This window comes from Poecilia reticulata, chromosome 3, assembly GCF_904066995.2.
Source record: "Poecilia reticulata chromosome 3, P_reticulata-male-v2, whole genome shotgun sequence".
Classification (NCBI taxonomy): Eukaryota; Metazoa; Chordata; class Actinopteri; order Cyprinodontiformes; family Poeciliidae; genus Poecilia; species Poecilia reticulata.
In genome coordinates this window covers 8,145,266-8,160,902 of record NC_088832.1, presented here as the reverse complement: position 1 = coordinate 8,160,902, position 15,637 = coordinate 8,145,266, and the positions used below count along the sequence as shown (strand labels likewise).

General features: G+C 38.7%; 1 protein-coding gene across 4 annotated transcripts in view; it reads right to left on the bottom strand.

The window, feature by feature from the left end:
- trpm7 (transient receptor potential cation channel, subfamily M, member 7) overlaps window positions 1-15,637 on the bottom strand; it is a 49,091-nt gene that overhangs the window by 28,249 nt on the left and 5,205 nt on the right. For all 4 annotated transcript variants that reach the window (XM_081605007.1, XM_008404786.3, XM_008404785.3 and 1 more), the window contains exons 2-9: window positions 10,255-10,334; window positions 7,801-7,839; window positions 6,868-7,069; window positions 6,399-6,612; window positions 4,800-4,924; window positions 4,523-4,694; window positions 3,216-3,390; window positions 1,239-1,362 (exon numbers count right to left, since the gene is read on the bottom strand). In XM_081605007.1, the coding sequence (XP_081461133.1) occupies window positions 1,239-1,362; window positions 3,216-3,390; window positions 4,523-4,694; window positions 4,800-4,924; window positions 6,399-6,612; window positions 6,868-7,069; window positions 7,801-7,839; window positions 10,255-10,334 (1,131 nt within the window). The remainder of the gene's footprint in view (window positions 1-1,238; window positions 1,363-3,215; window positions 3,391-4,522; window positions 4,695-4,799; window positions 4,925-6,398; window positions 6,613-6,867; window positions 7,070-7,800; window positions 7,840-10,254; window positions 10,335-15,637) is intronic.

The following is a 15,637-nucleotide window of genomic DNA, read 5'->3' as shown; positions in this document are numbered from 1 at the left end:
AGTGGGGCCAAACATTTTCCTCATGTTATAAGTTCAAACATCTTGTTCCACTAGCAGATCAATATCACTTTGACATCAATATTAAATAGTTACTGACTGCAATAACAAGCTCCTATATAGAAAACTTGAATTGAGACATTAAGATATTTCCAGCATGTTAAGATTATGGTGGTATAAAAAAATATGTGCCTTTGCATTCCTTGTTCATGTCTGTAATTTTATATTGCCATCATGTTCGAAATAAAGAAAAATTTGCACTAGAATCTAGACCAATATCTGGTTAGATTTTATATTTTTGCAGTGTGGTGACCTTTTGACTTGGAGGATAAATTAGTTCAGCTCATTCAAAGACTAGGAGGATGGGAGGGATGAACAGCAACCGGCTTTACTTTTCTGTCTCAATCTGAAAAATTTGCTAAAAAAACAAACAAAAAACAGTCTGTATTATTACCACTAAATGGCTGATTTTTATATTTATCATTTTAAAAACATGGAGTAAAAATTACCATCATGAAATTTTATCACCTGCTCGTTTCTGATCAAAAATCTGCAGTTTCATGGTGTAAATTTGCCAAAATGTGCATAAACAGACTAAACAAACACAGGGTCAAAGTTCACAGCAAAAAGACTTGACTCAGTGAAAACATTATTCTCTGTTTTTTTCCTAAAGCCCTCATGGGAAAGGGGAGGGTGGAGGCTGGGGGGTGCAGTCACTCAGTACACGACTGAGATGCCCAACTCCTCTGGCCTGCAGCGTTTACTTTTCATTAGGTCAGTTTATTTAACCATTTTCAGTCTGATGTTATACCTGCCTGAGTGTGCATAATGCATCCAAGTAGATCCTGTGTCATAATAATAATAATAATACTAAGGGTTTCCCCAGTGTATTAAAAGCCTGGTGGACCACCAGGCTAAACATCATTTATTTACTTTAAATGTTTTTTTTTAATACACAAGTTACAGTGATGGCAAAGATGGGTAGAGTTAGGTTTATATATAATAAACCAATCTTTAGCAGACAATTATCTATTTAAAAAGATAATGTCATTTGATTATACATACAGAACCTACCAAAAGACTAGCTTTATTTAGTCCGCTCCTGTATTTTCTCTGTTGTTTACGGTTATTTCCAAAATTTCCTGTCAGCTATTAATATTTTTAAAACACAAAAACAGCTGATTTTCCAGGGGAAACCCAAAATAAAACGTATATAAAAAAGAAAAGATGCAACATTTTACCAGTTCTTTGTTCTTCATGCACTCCATGAGCTTCTGAAAGAGATGGATGGCTTCGTTCTGACTGAAGTTGAAGGTTTTCTTGATGGTTGCAACGATGTCCGTCTCCACCCCGTCAGGAAGGCCGCTGCAGAGCGACGATTAGAGTCACACATGGCGCCATAAAATGTGGTACAAGTTGGACTTGGAGTCCATCAGCAGGTAAAATGAATTCTAGATAACAGCAGGCTTTTATCTGAGGTTCTACTACCGTAATGATTGATTGCATATCTGAAGTGTTTTTCGAGCTGCACTAAACTGATCAAACAGTCAAAGAATTTGACTCAGTTTTGTCCATTGCGAGTCCCTTATTAACATCCATATTGATTCGATTTCAAGTCAAAACATTTGCGATGAAGCAGGTGTGTTGTTGGCTCCTGCAGAATACATCAAACACCAACCTGTTGCCACAAGACTGAGGAATGTGGAGCCCAAAAGATATTTTGTCAAGTTTATTTCCAAGAACTACAACTTTCATTTCGAAGAAATTAAGACAGGCTGCAGCAAGAGAAGTGAGATAACCCACATACCAATCAAATGTTTGTAAAGTCTCTATGAGCCATGGTTAACTAAATTATATCCCTGTTGGATGTTTGGGGAACAAGACTTTGCAATTGTAATTCTTACTCTAATTCTAAAAAGAGTAAGAATTAAGTCATGATTTGATAGAAATAAACAAAAAAAAACCTCCTCAGTTCAGTTTCAAGTCAATTAGGGATAACTAGAGATGCATATCTGTTGTTGACCAGAATCAGCAAGGTTTTTGTTTTGAAAACTCACACTTACTAGTGATCCGTCAGTCAAACCCAAAAATGCCACCCTATTTAGATCAGTGAACGCACCAGGTCACAGTGACATTTTCTTTTATGCAAGTGTGAAAGGTTGCCTAAATCCACCATTTAAAAATCATTTGCAAAAACATTCTGTGGTAAACAATAAACTATTTACTTATTCAAGTAGGCGGCAACAATTCACCCGACTCTTTTATGCAACTTAAAAGAAAAAAATAAAACTAACCTTCATATTTGGCATCGATATTTTTGGCTGACCTAACAGAGTGACACATTGGAGTAGAGTAGTAACCTCCTTTCAATTTGATGCCTGTCAATGAGCAGCAACAGGTGGAGGAGGGGCAGCCCTGCTTTGCTGCTCTAGGGCCAGCCAAATAAAACTTGCTTAGACTAGTGGCAAAGATCACAAGGCTTTTTGGAAAGAGACATCTTATATTTGTAGATAAATATTTACTCTCAGAAATATGTTATTTTAAAGAACCATTTAATTTCTATTTTTTGCTATTTAAAATAAACACAACAAAGAGCAAAACAGGATAGATTTTTTCTCTATGTGGTGGAAAAAAAGGACAGATTCCACATAACTTCCAACAAACGGATGTAAAAACATTAAAGGTTCTTTTAGTGTCATTCAAGTACTGAAAGAATCTCACTCCTCTCAGGCTGGCTCGTTGTTATGGGCCCCGCAAATCTTTTTTTTACACAAACATGCTAATCTTGTGTCCTAAATTCTGACTTCTGTGAGTCAGACTGCGACTTGGAAGAAAAATAAAATCGAACAAACATCACTGGAAGATTAGTGTGGTTTGAGCTCAAGCAGCAGCTACAGATTTGATAACAAAAAATTCAGAATGTGAATTGGTAAAACTCTCAACAGGCTAACAATTTCGCTCTTAAAGAAAAACAAAATATACTATTTAATATATAAAACACAATGGCATGCTTTTAACTAAACAGTTGCTGATCTTTTTTAAAATATCTAAAGATCTTGCCATGCAAACTGGTCATCATTGTTCCTTCTTTATTCTGATTTTGCCTTTTTCTCTACTATTTATTTCATTCAGGTTTTTACCGGGTAAGCTGACACCAAAACAGTCATTTGAGCAGTCTACTTTTTATTTTTCATTTGTCCTCTGTGTGTTTAACCTACCCCCCCTCCTCTGTCTGCTTGTGGACGTAGGCCAATATGTCAGCAGCACGGCCCGTCCCCTCACACACCACCACAGGGACAGGAGGGCTCTCCTGGAGGTACTCCAGCACGGTCAGGATCACGTTTGGACCGCCCTCAAAAATCAGCGCCACGACAGGAACACACTGACCGATTCCTGAAAAACACAAAAACAAACAAAAGAAGGGCAAAAGAGTGAATTTACACTTCACGTTTTTGTGGCACGCTTTTTACTAAAACCCACATTTGCAAACACAGAGGCTACATAAGTGCTGTAGAAAAACTCTTAGCAACTCTTTTTTTTTTTAAAAAGTAGCTGTGCTCTGCAGACACTATGCGAGAGGTTGCGGTGATGATACCAATCTCGCTGCCATCACACAGTTTACACCAGGCAGACGCAAACCGCTATTGAAGCGAGTAGTAATTAAAAGTCCTTGTGGGAAATGTAACCCTCTCTGGTGCAGGTCTATGTTTGACACCTCAAAGAATTAAAGTCAGTGTTTTCACACCTGATAGTCTGGTAGACTCAGTTCGATTTGGGACTAAAATTGAAACATTTGTTACATTTTCAGCTGCTGCGGTTCGCTTTCACACTGAACTGTGTCAAACGATCCAAGATATCCGATTCCCCTCCTTGCCTGTGGTGGCGCTGTATCAAGAACCACTGAAGGAGACGACAAAAACCTCCAAAGAATACATGAGCACAACTTCCTGCTTCACAAAATTTAAACAAAATGGAGGAGTGTCAGATTTTAGCAGTTGTAGGATCAGTACTGTAAGACTAGTGCTAGACTCACACATTTGGTTTGGTTGTATTTACCCAGAATTCCCTGCACTATAGTCCACTTCCTGCTTGTGGAGGAATCTCCAGTCCGCTTGCAGTCACATATGCATTCAAACTGCATCAAGTTCATTCAACCGAACTGAGAGAGGTTTTTAGACGGACCAGCGTTAGCTTTTAAATCCGGTTGAACTTAAATGAATGCCACTTTTTCAAATTTTTGTTTGTACAAAATTCTGAAAATTGGGCATTATTCTCCTTCCATTACATATTTATGTACAACCTTGTTCTACTCTATTCTATCAAAGAAAATCCCAAAAAGTCTGTGGTTGTGGTTTGACAAAATGGCAACAAATTAACAAGCTTATGAACACTTTTCAAGACATTGTTTTAACTTGAAATAAACAAAACAAATCTCTTTCCTTAAAGTTATTTTTTTTTATTTAAAAACCTAAAGCTTTTCCTCACGTTTTGTTGTTTCATTAAATAAAAGAAAACCTTTCCTTACTTGCGTGTATTCTTTGCAGGTTAACGTGTTTCTCCAGGTCCCGCCTGAGTTTGACCTCAGCCCCGTATCGACCCACCGTCCCGTCGTCCACCAGGAGGAAATGGGAATGCAGATTGTTGAGAACGTTTAGCTTGCTGAGAGGATTCAACAGTGTCTGATAAGGGACAATAATCTGCATTTGGGGAGAAAAAAGAAGAAATAAGCAGAGATGCAAGCAGAGTTCTTGAAATGACCTGAGATCAAGACGGATCACTTTGAATTAAGAGGCGCGTCTTACATCTCTGCCGATGAGATCGCTCCTGTTTTCAATGACTCCCCATGGTGCAACTCCAATTGTGTAAATTTTCTTTGATGACCTTGAGCAGTGTTCTTTAAGCGCGTCCCCCACATGCTTTGCAACACCTTTGGAAATATAAGAAACGCCTTCAGTTAACAATATCAAAGAAAAAGTCAAATTAAAAATTAATAAAAGTCCACCAAGCAGTGCAGACTCCAACAAAAGCCACATCAGAGAACTCCATGGCCAGAATTACCTCCACATGACGAGAGTGGCGGACTTCCTGATGAACCACAGGGCTCTGCTATCGGACCTCTTTGATTCAGCAATAATTTGCAAAGTAGACAACCATCCCAGGTGGCCTGGGTGCCACCGAGGCATTAAAAGTAATCACTGGTGTGGATAATTGACCTCATGAGTAATGACTTAAACACTATGATCAGACCACAGCATCTTAGCATCTTGCTGCGGCTGCAGACAGACCTTAGCCGCGATACACAGCCTAATAACATGCTCTGAGGCCGCTATTAAAGCTTCTGCTGCATCAGCGCATCGTCTTCACGGCGGCGAAACGTAGATGTTTACAATGTACATCTACTGTCGCTTTTAGTAGAGTCGACCAACACAGCTCTCGCACAAACTGATTTAAGTGCAAGAACCTGATCTTGTATTTTCTCATCTGGCTTCGTTCAGCTACATACAGGCAAAAAGTTTGCTTTGGTTCCAAGTGAAGCACAGCAGCCTTTGTGCAACCGCCGCCACCGCAGCAGCAGCAGCGGCCACGTTGGAATCAAGGATGTAGCAATTAATTGAATTAATAGTGATTAATCGATTACTGAAATAATTGGCAACTCCTTCAGTAACTGATTAATCGTCAGTCTCAAAAAAAAAAAAAGGCCAATTGCTGAAAGAACATGTTCAGAGCAGTAATTAAGCCTACACTGTATAAAAATATATATATTTGCATTTAAGCTATATATATATATATATATATATATATATATATATATATATATATACACATACACATATATACTTAGTGAATCTGTTCTGTCAAAAACTCATAATTTTGCAGTCTTAGCAATACTTAAAACTGCAATGTTTTAGAGATTTTTTGTGTAAAAAAAAAAATCTCTAAACACCTTTTGTTATCCAATTATTAAATTGGTTAATGCCAAAATTACTCAATCTACAAATGATCAAACTACGTTGTTGCATTTCAGGCGATAAAATGTTGATTTTCTTTACAAAAGGATAATTTTTTATTTGCATCTTTCTAATATTACATAAAGGTTTTTAAGTGGTTAAATGAAAAATCTGCAGACTGTGTCCAGTTTTGTATCTGATTTATCAATTAATTGTTGGAATAATTGTTTACTAAAACAATCGTAAGTTGAAATCAACCAACGAGTCGATATTTTGTGGAAATCGTCTTGAAAGATCGACAGTGCGATTTGCATTGCAAAAAAGAAAGAAAAAAAAACCACCAATGGACTGATGAAATTATGCAGATTTAAAAATGCCTGAATACTCTGTGGTCAGAGTTTTCAGCAGCTTTGCAGAAGATAATAACCCTGCGCTCCATTTCACACTACATGCCTGTGTTGACGCCTCCGGTGAGGATCCAGGCGCCGGTGGTGACTGCAGCTTTGATGAGGCCCTTGCCCACCACCTGCTTGATGCGAGGGTGCAGCTCAAAGTTTTGAACTCCTCCGTGGACAGAGATGAGGATCTTGGGAAGCTCCATGTGCCACTCCTTCAGCATTAGCCGAAGGATGCTCTCCGGTCGAGTGTCGTGGGACAAACGCACATACTGTCCAAGTTTGTGGAGACAAAAGAAAGAGGAACGCGACAACACGATGAGACCTGCGCTGTTTTGTGTGCATCTTTTCATTCATTTTAAAACTGATTATGCAAGAAAACATTTTAATTAAGAGCTTAAATCAATCAGAAATAAAAAATAAAAAAATCCACATAGAAGCAAACAAAAAGCCCAGCTTGCAACATAACATTAACCTCCTGGAAAAGGAAGCGACATGTTCCAGCAGAGGAAGCCGGGCCCACCTACCTTGGCTCTGTATGAGTGAGACCCTCCCTGGAAGTTGATGACACCATAGGCATCAGTTGGACTCGCTTCTGTGTGTTTTTCCACAGACCACTCCTCTGGATCAGGCAGGCTGGAATTTTCACCCAACTTCACATCCGAGTACTTTGTGGCCAAGCTGGCTGTGAAGCCGGCATGCTGCCGAACCAGCCGCCCACAGCAGCACCTGGGGGGCAAACGGAGGGAGTGGGGGGGGGGGGGTTCACAACACAAGCATGTTCAAATGGAAAAATGGCAACACAAAGAAAAAAAATATATTTAGAAATAAAAGCAGAAAAACAAACAATTTATGCTTCTTTAATTAAATAAACCCATCTGCTCTAAAACTACAAAGGCATTATAATAGACTATCTGAAGTCTTTTCAGCAGCCTGAAAAGACTTCAGTTTCTTTTAAGATTTTATAGTAAAAATGAGGGGAAGAGGAAAAAGTGCCACTTCATGGCAGGCAACATTAGCACCATGTTCCAGACAGACATGTGCACCTAGTACCCTGGAGCTCATGCAAACTTGTTCTACTTCCTGGAATTTCACTTTTTATGAGCTCACCACGCTGAAGTGGAACAAGTGACAATATGGAGGCAATACAAAAAAAACTTGAATCTGCTTCGGGTTCAATGAAGATTTTGAAATGTGTCACAACCTGAATGATTGTAAAATGCAACAAGAGGGGACAAAACTTCAGACTGGACTATTTCTTATCTCCCTGTCAGAGCAAAAACTGCAAATGAACAGTTTCCTAAAGGAGGTTTTGTTGCTTTATGGGATTAACAGTTCAAGGATTTGTTTTTTTATGGTGTAAGCAAAAGGTTGGCAGAAAAGGAATCTCCCAGACAGGTTTATCATCCTGTTGAGTAAAAGGATTATGTTACATCATGTTCAAAAGATAAAACACTTACCGGACCAACTGCTGGCAAATCTGGCATCCTGGCAGGCATCTAGGAAGCAAAATTACACAAACATGATAATCATACATTTTAATGGAAAGTTTACTGGGTAGCAACAGACTTAAACGTTTGGAGTTGCTTATGGGGGAAAAAATAGTGAGGTAGGCAATCTGTTAGATTGGCACAGAGCCCAGATTTACTGGGTTTTGATTTGAGATGGAAAGCCACCAGTTTTGCACATGATCTGGCACGCTCTTCAGAGTGGAAGTTCATTCTGAATGAACAGGAGCTGGTGAGCCATTTCACTAATGTTATACTCCTAACTGAACTGACTGGACAAACTAAAGTTGTGTTGTTTTTACACGTTTGACCAAGCATGTAAAGCCGTTGGTATGTCCAAGTGTGCTGCACTGGTGCAGAGTTATCAACTGAATTAGTATTTCAGTACAAATGCACAGTCCGTATTTAATAAAAAATAAAGGTTTTAAGTCCAGTCGAGACCGTTTTTCTGTATCGTACTAAACCTCAGATATCTGCATCGGAAGTAGTTGGGTTGGCGCATCACGACACAAAAGATGTTCAGACAAACAAGAAAGGAGACGTCTTCAAATAGACACGTGGTTATCTGGTTTGTCTTTCTGAAAAGTCAAACTTTTCTGGAATGACTAGGAAATGTTGGCCGTCTTTAAATCTCAGAGCATGGGGAAGGGTCAACCAACACTACAGGAGATTATCGCCAATCCAAGAGGCTCAACTATTATTTTCAGAAATACAAGTAAAATGTTTTAACTGCAGAGCTGTGTAACACGGGCTGCTCTCTGCTACCTCTAGATTAACAAACAATGATTGAACAGCTATTTTAGGCTCCTGTATAGTTACTATAAATTAATGATTTAACAACCCGGTACAACAGCAAATCAGAGCTTTTTATTTTTAAACAAGTTAGACACAGCTAAGGTTGCAAATTTATTGTATTGTTATTGCGAAATTGTTTTCTTTTAACGTACTATATTGTCAGGATTTTAACTTTTTTTCCCTCAACTCTTGGTTCTTCAATACATTTGAAATGACGATTAAATGCAGTTACTGTGTGCAGTTTAGTAATTAAAAAAGCAACCTTTGTGTGATTGGTATTCTGATGGAGTTTAATTTGAATAAATGTAATTGAGTTTTTGATTGTTGTGATTTGCGGTCACAGCAATTACCTAAAAAACAAAAAAATAAAGACTGTAAAGAATTTGTAGATAGTCTTATTAAAATACTGCCACAAAATGTGCAAAAATATTTAAGTTGGTATTCTCCACCCCTACACAAATTTCTATTATGAAAAAAAATTTACATCTTGTGATAAGGTGCATTTGCTGGTGTGAAACAAAGGAGAAGGAGAGATAACCTGTCTTAGAATAAAGATGATCAGCTGCCAGTTGTTTTAGTTTTATTTCCAGATACCTTTTGAATCATAAGTTGGAAGATTTTACTAAGTTTCCAGATTTCTGAATAAGCAGAGACCACTCTGCTTATTTGCACCCTTTTGTTTCGTGTTGCTTGTTTTATTTTGATGAAAACTTTTATTGAATTTATTTTAAACTAACCCAGAAAATGGTTAGAAATTGAAAAAACTAAGTAAATTTAAAAAATCTAAATTTCCCAGTCAAAGCTTTACAAAAATTAGAGTTTGAAAATTGACCACAAAATCTTAGATTGGTGCATTTTTTTTTTAAATTAAGAGTTATAAAACCTCACAAAGAAACTTCCTCTCACAAGGGTTCTGGTCATGTGAACGGATTGGGCTTAATGTCAAGCAAGGTTATGTTCCCAAACATGTCAAATTTTATCTAAGAGTAGCAGCACGTACTGTGGTTTGTGTACAAAAGTCAGTGGAAAATAATTAATATGAAAGAAAACAAAGAAAAGAGTGATCCACTGCAAGCATGTGTTAAGAAGGGGAAAAAGAGGCTTCAAGCTTCTTGGAAAGGTAACAGAAATGGCTTTCAGTCAAAGGAAGCTGTTAAACAGTAAATCTGTGGAGCCGTGGGAATCTTCTACTCATTAAGTGAGTCACGTGTTGACAGAAATTTTTGTTTTGTGAATTTTTACAGCTGTTCCAGTTTATTTGTTAGCATTATTATGTAGGAGCTTCTAAAGCAGCGCATGAACGTCATCTATAGCATGTCAACAGAAGAAGTCATGAAAAGGCCAGTGTACAAAGAGAAATGTCACAAAGCACAAATTACACAAAATACCTTGCTAAAAACAAAGAAGAAAAAGAAACCGGTTTAGTGACCACTGCTACATTTCAAACATATAATTACCGACACTGACAGACATAAACATTAAAACAGACTCATTTACCCTTTGGAGAGCAGTGGTTAGCGTTCGGGCATACTTTTGACTCGCACCTTGCAATTACACAGTTTCCATGGAGACCAAACAAAAGACACAGCAGACTGTGGTAGGCCCATTTACCTGTGGGGGTCCTTTGACACTGGAAGTATGTACACACATTCCCTCTTGGTGAAAGTGCTTTCTATCCAGGGTTTCTGGGACTGTGGGAAGCAAAAAGAGAAATTGTTGGTGAGAAACGGCAGTAAAATGGGCCACATTTTAATTAGGCCCGAGCAGCTAAGCGCTGCGAAGGCCTATTGTAATCGCAGGATTTCTTATTCTTGTTGTTTTTATTATTTTTCTGTCATTTCGCGGGGCTGTTTGGGGCCTTTAACATATTCAAAAACTCACCAAACTTCACCCAAAATTGTCCGACGAAAATTTTCGGATTCTGGTGGAATTTTAAGTGGGCGTGGCCAAACAGCTCTACAGCGTCCCCTAAAGTGAGTTGGGGGAAACCGTAGGTCGTAGAGATCTGAAATTTGGTATGTAGGTAGATCTTCCCAAATCAAGAAAAAAAGTCTCTTGGAGGTACCTCCTAAAATGCTCAGGGAGGCGGCCATTTGGGGTCAAAGGTCAAATTTTGGCCATTTTACTCACGTCGAACTTTAACAAACTCCTCCTAGGGATTTTGACCAATCAGCTTCATTTTTGGTCAGGATGCAGTTAAGGGGTGTGACATTAAAAGTTATCAACATGGTGAGTTTTCGTACATGTTGAGGGGGCGTTCCGGGGCGTGAAAGAAAACCAATAGCTACAACTTTCACAAGGGTCAATTGGCACCAAACTTGGTATGAGGGATCCTGGTTGGATGCCTATGTTGTCATAGTCTCGCCTCACCTAAGCCCCACCCTCTCAGTACAAAAAGTGACCTTTTTTACTGGGAAAGATCCAATTCTGGCTCTCTTGACCTAATCAACATGATCTTGTGTCCAATGACTGATAACAAATTGCCCTCACTTGCTTTAAAGCACCAAGAGGGCATGTGGAGGGCGTGGCCAAGCCTCAAATCTGGCCATTCGCCATAAAACATCAAGGCTGGGGGAACTGCGCCAGAGCGTCAGCGAGAGAGTGGTGGTGCAGGAACCCCCGCGGTGGCAAATAGGCTGGCGCGGCGCTTGGCTGAGAGGGCCTCCAACGCCGGTTGCGGCTTTAATTATGTTTGTATTTAATCCATTCTAGACAAAGTTCAGTTTAAGAACCCTGAAGATTTGCAACCAACAAGATGTTTAGAGCAGCTCTGCTTTGAATATCTTCATGTTTCACTCAAATTTGAGCTTAAGACTCTTTGAGTCTTAAGCAAAAATTGAAAACTTTTAAGACCTTTTAAAGACCATCATTAATGGTATTTAAGGCCTGCATCATCATTAATGGTATTTAAGACCTGCATCAAGACATAAAAGTTCAAACTACATCCAGCCAACTGGTGATGAATTTGCTCTTATTTATTAAGTTAGTTAGCTAAGGTATGTTAGCAGCAAGTTAGTGGTAGCCTCAAAAGTCAGAATGCAGTGAAGGTGTTTGTGTGTGACTCAAACATTTCCCTGACAGAAAATTCCCACGAAGTAAAAAAAAAAAACTTGGAATACAAGTGATTAAGTAGTGCTGCCAAGACTAAATTTAAGACCTGTAATTAACTTATTTAAGGCCAAAATAATTTTTTTTTACAATTTTGGACATTTTAAGGATGTGTGGACACCCTGTAAAGGTTTGAAGTACAAAAGGGACTGGAGAGTTTCAACAGTGTTCTCTGAATGTAATAAACCACAAATGAAATAAAAGGCCAGGGGGTAATTGTGTGCCTCTAATCCAGGATTTAGACCAGAGTTTGAGGTTGTTAAAGGAATGATTGATTCTTCAAAACCCAACATACCACAAAATCCAAGACTTGAATTCAGAACGCAAGATATTTTATGGCAATAAACCAAAGCACAACATTCTCTACTACAAGTTTTCATATGGCTTGAAGCTAAAAGACTTTTTGATTGATTGCCCTCATGCTTTCTTGTTCCATTCAGCTCAGAGAAACCCAGCAGCGATTAGCCCCATTAATCCCTCCCAGCACAAAGAGGGAAAGTCCCCAAACGCTGTCACCTGCTTTACAACGAAGCACTTTAACAATACCTAAAACCTATAAAAAAAATTATATTAGTTTGAACATTAAGTTACGACTGTCGGTGTCAGCATGCTGTGTAATAAAAAAAGGAGACAAAGACATGTGCCTAGAACATGACTTGCTAAGTTAAAGCCACTATTGCAAGAATCTGGCAGAAACGTCAGATAAACAGGCGATTTCACAGGTTGACCGATGGACGACAGAGTGTGTACCTGAATGTCCTCCTCTTCATCTCTGTGTTTAAGAGCTTTGTACAGGAACATACCAGGGCTCCTTCAGGCATCTCCTGGACAAACCGCTGTCACCGCAACCTCCCCCCGATTGCTCGATCATCAGCAACACCTCAAACTCTTCCTCTCAGAACACTGAGCGCATTTTTCCATTCGGTTCTCAAAGTCTACAGGGCCACGGTTAGCGTACAGATCCGGCCTTGGTTAAAAGTTGAGTGATCAGCATGAGGCTGCTGCCTCCAAACTCCATCCAATGTTAATCTGTAAGACGCCACTCGGGGGGCAAATGAATGTGTCTGAGACAAACTAGACATTATGCTAAAGCTGGGGAGAAAGAAGTGAGAGAGGAGGGGTCGGGGTGTGGGAGAGGATTAGTGGATGGGCAGAGGCCTCAGTGATATATACCTTGTTGTCTACTGATGACACACCGCCTACGGGTGATTCATTCAGCAGACACTAAATCTCTCCCAATAAACCAGGGATGCCTTAAGAGTCCTTGTGTTCCAATTACCCAGAGAATGCCTGTATTGCTTTTAATTAAGACACAATGAAGACACTGAATTAAAGATCTGGGAGTGTTTTCTTGAAGACTGTCGTATTAGACAAGAAATGGACAAAGAGGGGAATTGTCAGCTTGCTGAGCCCTGACCAGTCACTGGATGATCGAAAACTCAAAAACAAGGGGTGGATCAATAAATCAGCTTCAATTTCCTTACGTTTAGGAGGTCTGTGATTAGTTGATACTTGATTGAGAAACCAACCTCATCTACCTCCGCAAGTGTCTGAAAAATCAACCATCATCTTCTTTTGTTCTGCTTTGAGAAAAACCGGCAGGTCACATCTGCATGTGGACCTGTCACAATAAATTTTGTGGGTGATAAATTGTCATAGTCTCAGACAAACTAGTTAGTTTGTCTCAGAATGTGTCTGAGACAAACTAGTTGTCTCAGACACATTCATTTGCAATAAGCAACTTATTATTGTTTTGAGACCATTTTCAAGTACTGATAATGTCAAAACAATGCAAGTCCACCATCTCAAAGACCAATAAACTTAAATTGTATAAAAACACTTAACATTGGAACTGGTTGATACTTTAAATATCCAAAATAAAAAAAATACAAAAAAAGAAAAACCCAAAACAAAACACGAGGAATAAAAATTAAAAAAAACACAACCAAAATCCTAAATAAACTTGCTCTTCAAGAAAATAATCAAGTTCATTTTAATTCATCATGTCATTAATTGCTTATTGCAACAAGCTTATCTGCATGTACACAGTTAACAGTAGTCACCCCACCGTTGCTAGCTTCCCGACTTTGTCGCTGTATTTAGTGACTTTGACAAAAAAAACCCAAAAGAATAAGAAATTGGTATTGGCCAAAATTGAATTTGGCAAATCAGGTTTTTTAAAAGATCGGTGTTCGGACAAAAAACTACAAATCGCAGCACTTCTATCAAAAGGCGACATATTTCCACTTGGTGAGCACACCAAGTGCAGCCGGTTTATACAAACTCTCTTTGGTGTAGAAGTTGTTTCTGAATGAAGAGTTCAAATTAGTTAATTTCAGTATCACAAAAACATAAAAGGAATCCAGTTTTCATCTGTGGTTCATTCAGGTTGCAAATTTTCCTTTTACATCCTATTAAGGACAGAACATTTTATATCAAATACATAAACTAAAGATAATCGTGCTAATCACTAATATAGTATAAGGCTCTAATCATTTAGTTGATTTAACACATCAGGCTATCTAGCACAGACTACAAAATAACTACAACTACTATGAAGATATATACCTAATATTCTGAATGTTGATTAGGCAGATCAATAAGTAGTGATGAAAACTTTAAAACTGAACAACCAATGCCTCCAAAAGGGCTTTAAACCTAGATATAAACTTTATTTGGTCCTCGGTAAAACACCTGGAGGTCATGAACAAGTTAACGTGGAAACTAATTCACTGTGACGAATGCAACATCCTGCTCAACTGGAAGCAAATATAAAACACATTCAATGATGTGAGAAACGTTTTCAGTAAAACAATCCTGATTTGCCCCCCCTCCACTTCTCAACAGACTAGCAAAGAGTTAAAAGGAGGAATAAAGCAGAACTGTGTGCTACTAACCTGTAACTATGGCACCTGAGAATGTCGGGCAACAAAAGAATTTAGCTTTAGAGGCCGTGCCAAAAACACACAACACTGACAGTCTCCTACTTCCTCACTCCCTCCCTCTTCCTCTCTGCAACATACAACCCAGTGCATTTCTTCCCGTCAGACACTGAACACACATTTTAGTGGTCACATCTATATAATAGGAGCAGAATATTGAATATGTATTTCTTTTCCCCTCTTCTTCTTTATCTCCAGACTGTCATCACCAATTCATCTCAAAACAACAAGCTAAAACAGTCAGAGCTGAGCTCCTCTTTCTACCTCCTCCTCATTTTTACCCATAAAAAGTATACCATCAAGACTGAGGTAGCCATTATGCCATGAGCTGGCTGCCAAAATACACAAGACAACATCTGGCCTGCCAATTATAGTAAGTATAAGAACAAGGGGAAGTGTTGGGGTCAGTGTTTTCATGCGGGTAGAAGTAGAGTTTTCAGAGCGAACGCCGAGATAAAACCTAAGTGAAGTGATTTTTGTAGATCTTCCAGCTTTTAGATATTTTACAGAGAGATGTATGAGCGCGCTGCTTATGCAAGGCTGGAAGCATTGACTCAGAACTGGGGCATCGTCCACGGTACACTGAGCCAAGGCTCCTGTTATGACTCCTTTACAATGTATAGCACTTGACTTCTTTTACAATAGTTCTTTTTAAATTTAAAAAAATGCAGTTCAAGTTATCTTTTGAATAATATTTTTTAAATAATTTTTTTTTAAAGATTTCAGTCTATAAAGCCGGGTCTCCCACAGTGTATTATAAGCCTGGTGGGCCACCAGGTATAATTTACTTGTGCCCCAACATTACTTATTTGTCTTTTTAAAATGTTTGCACTTTATAGCTTGTGTTCAGGCATTAATCTTCCAATCATTTGATAACACATGATGATCACGTGATATTTTCAAATTTCCTGTCAACTTGAAACATTTAACTCAAAAACACGACG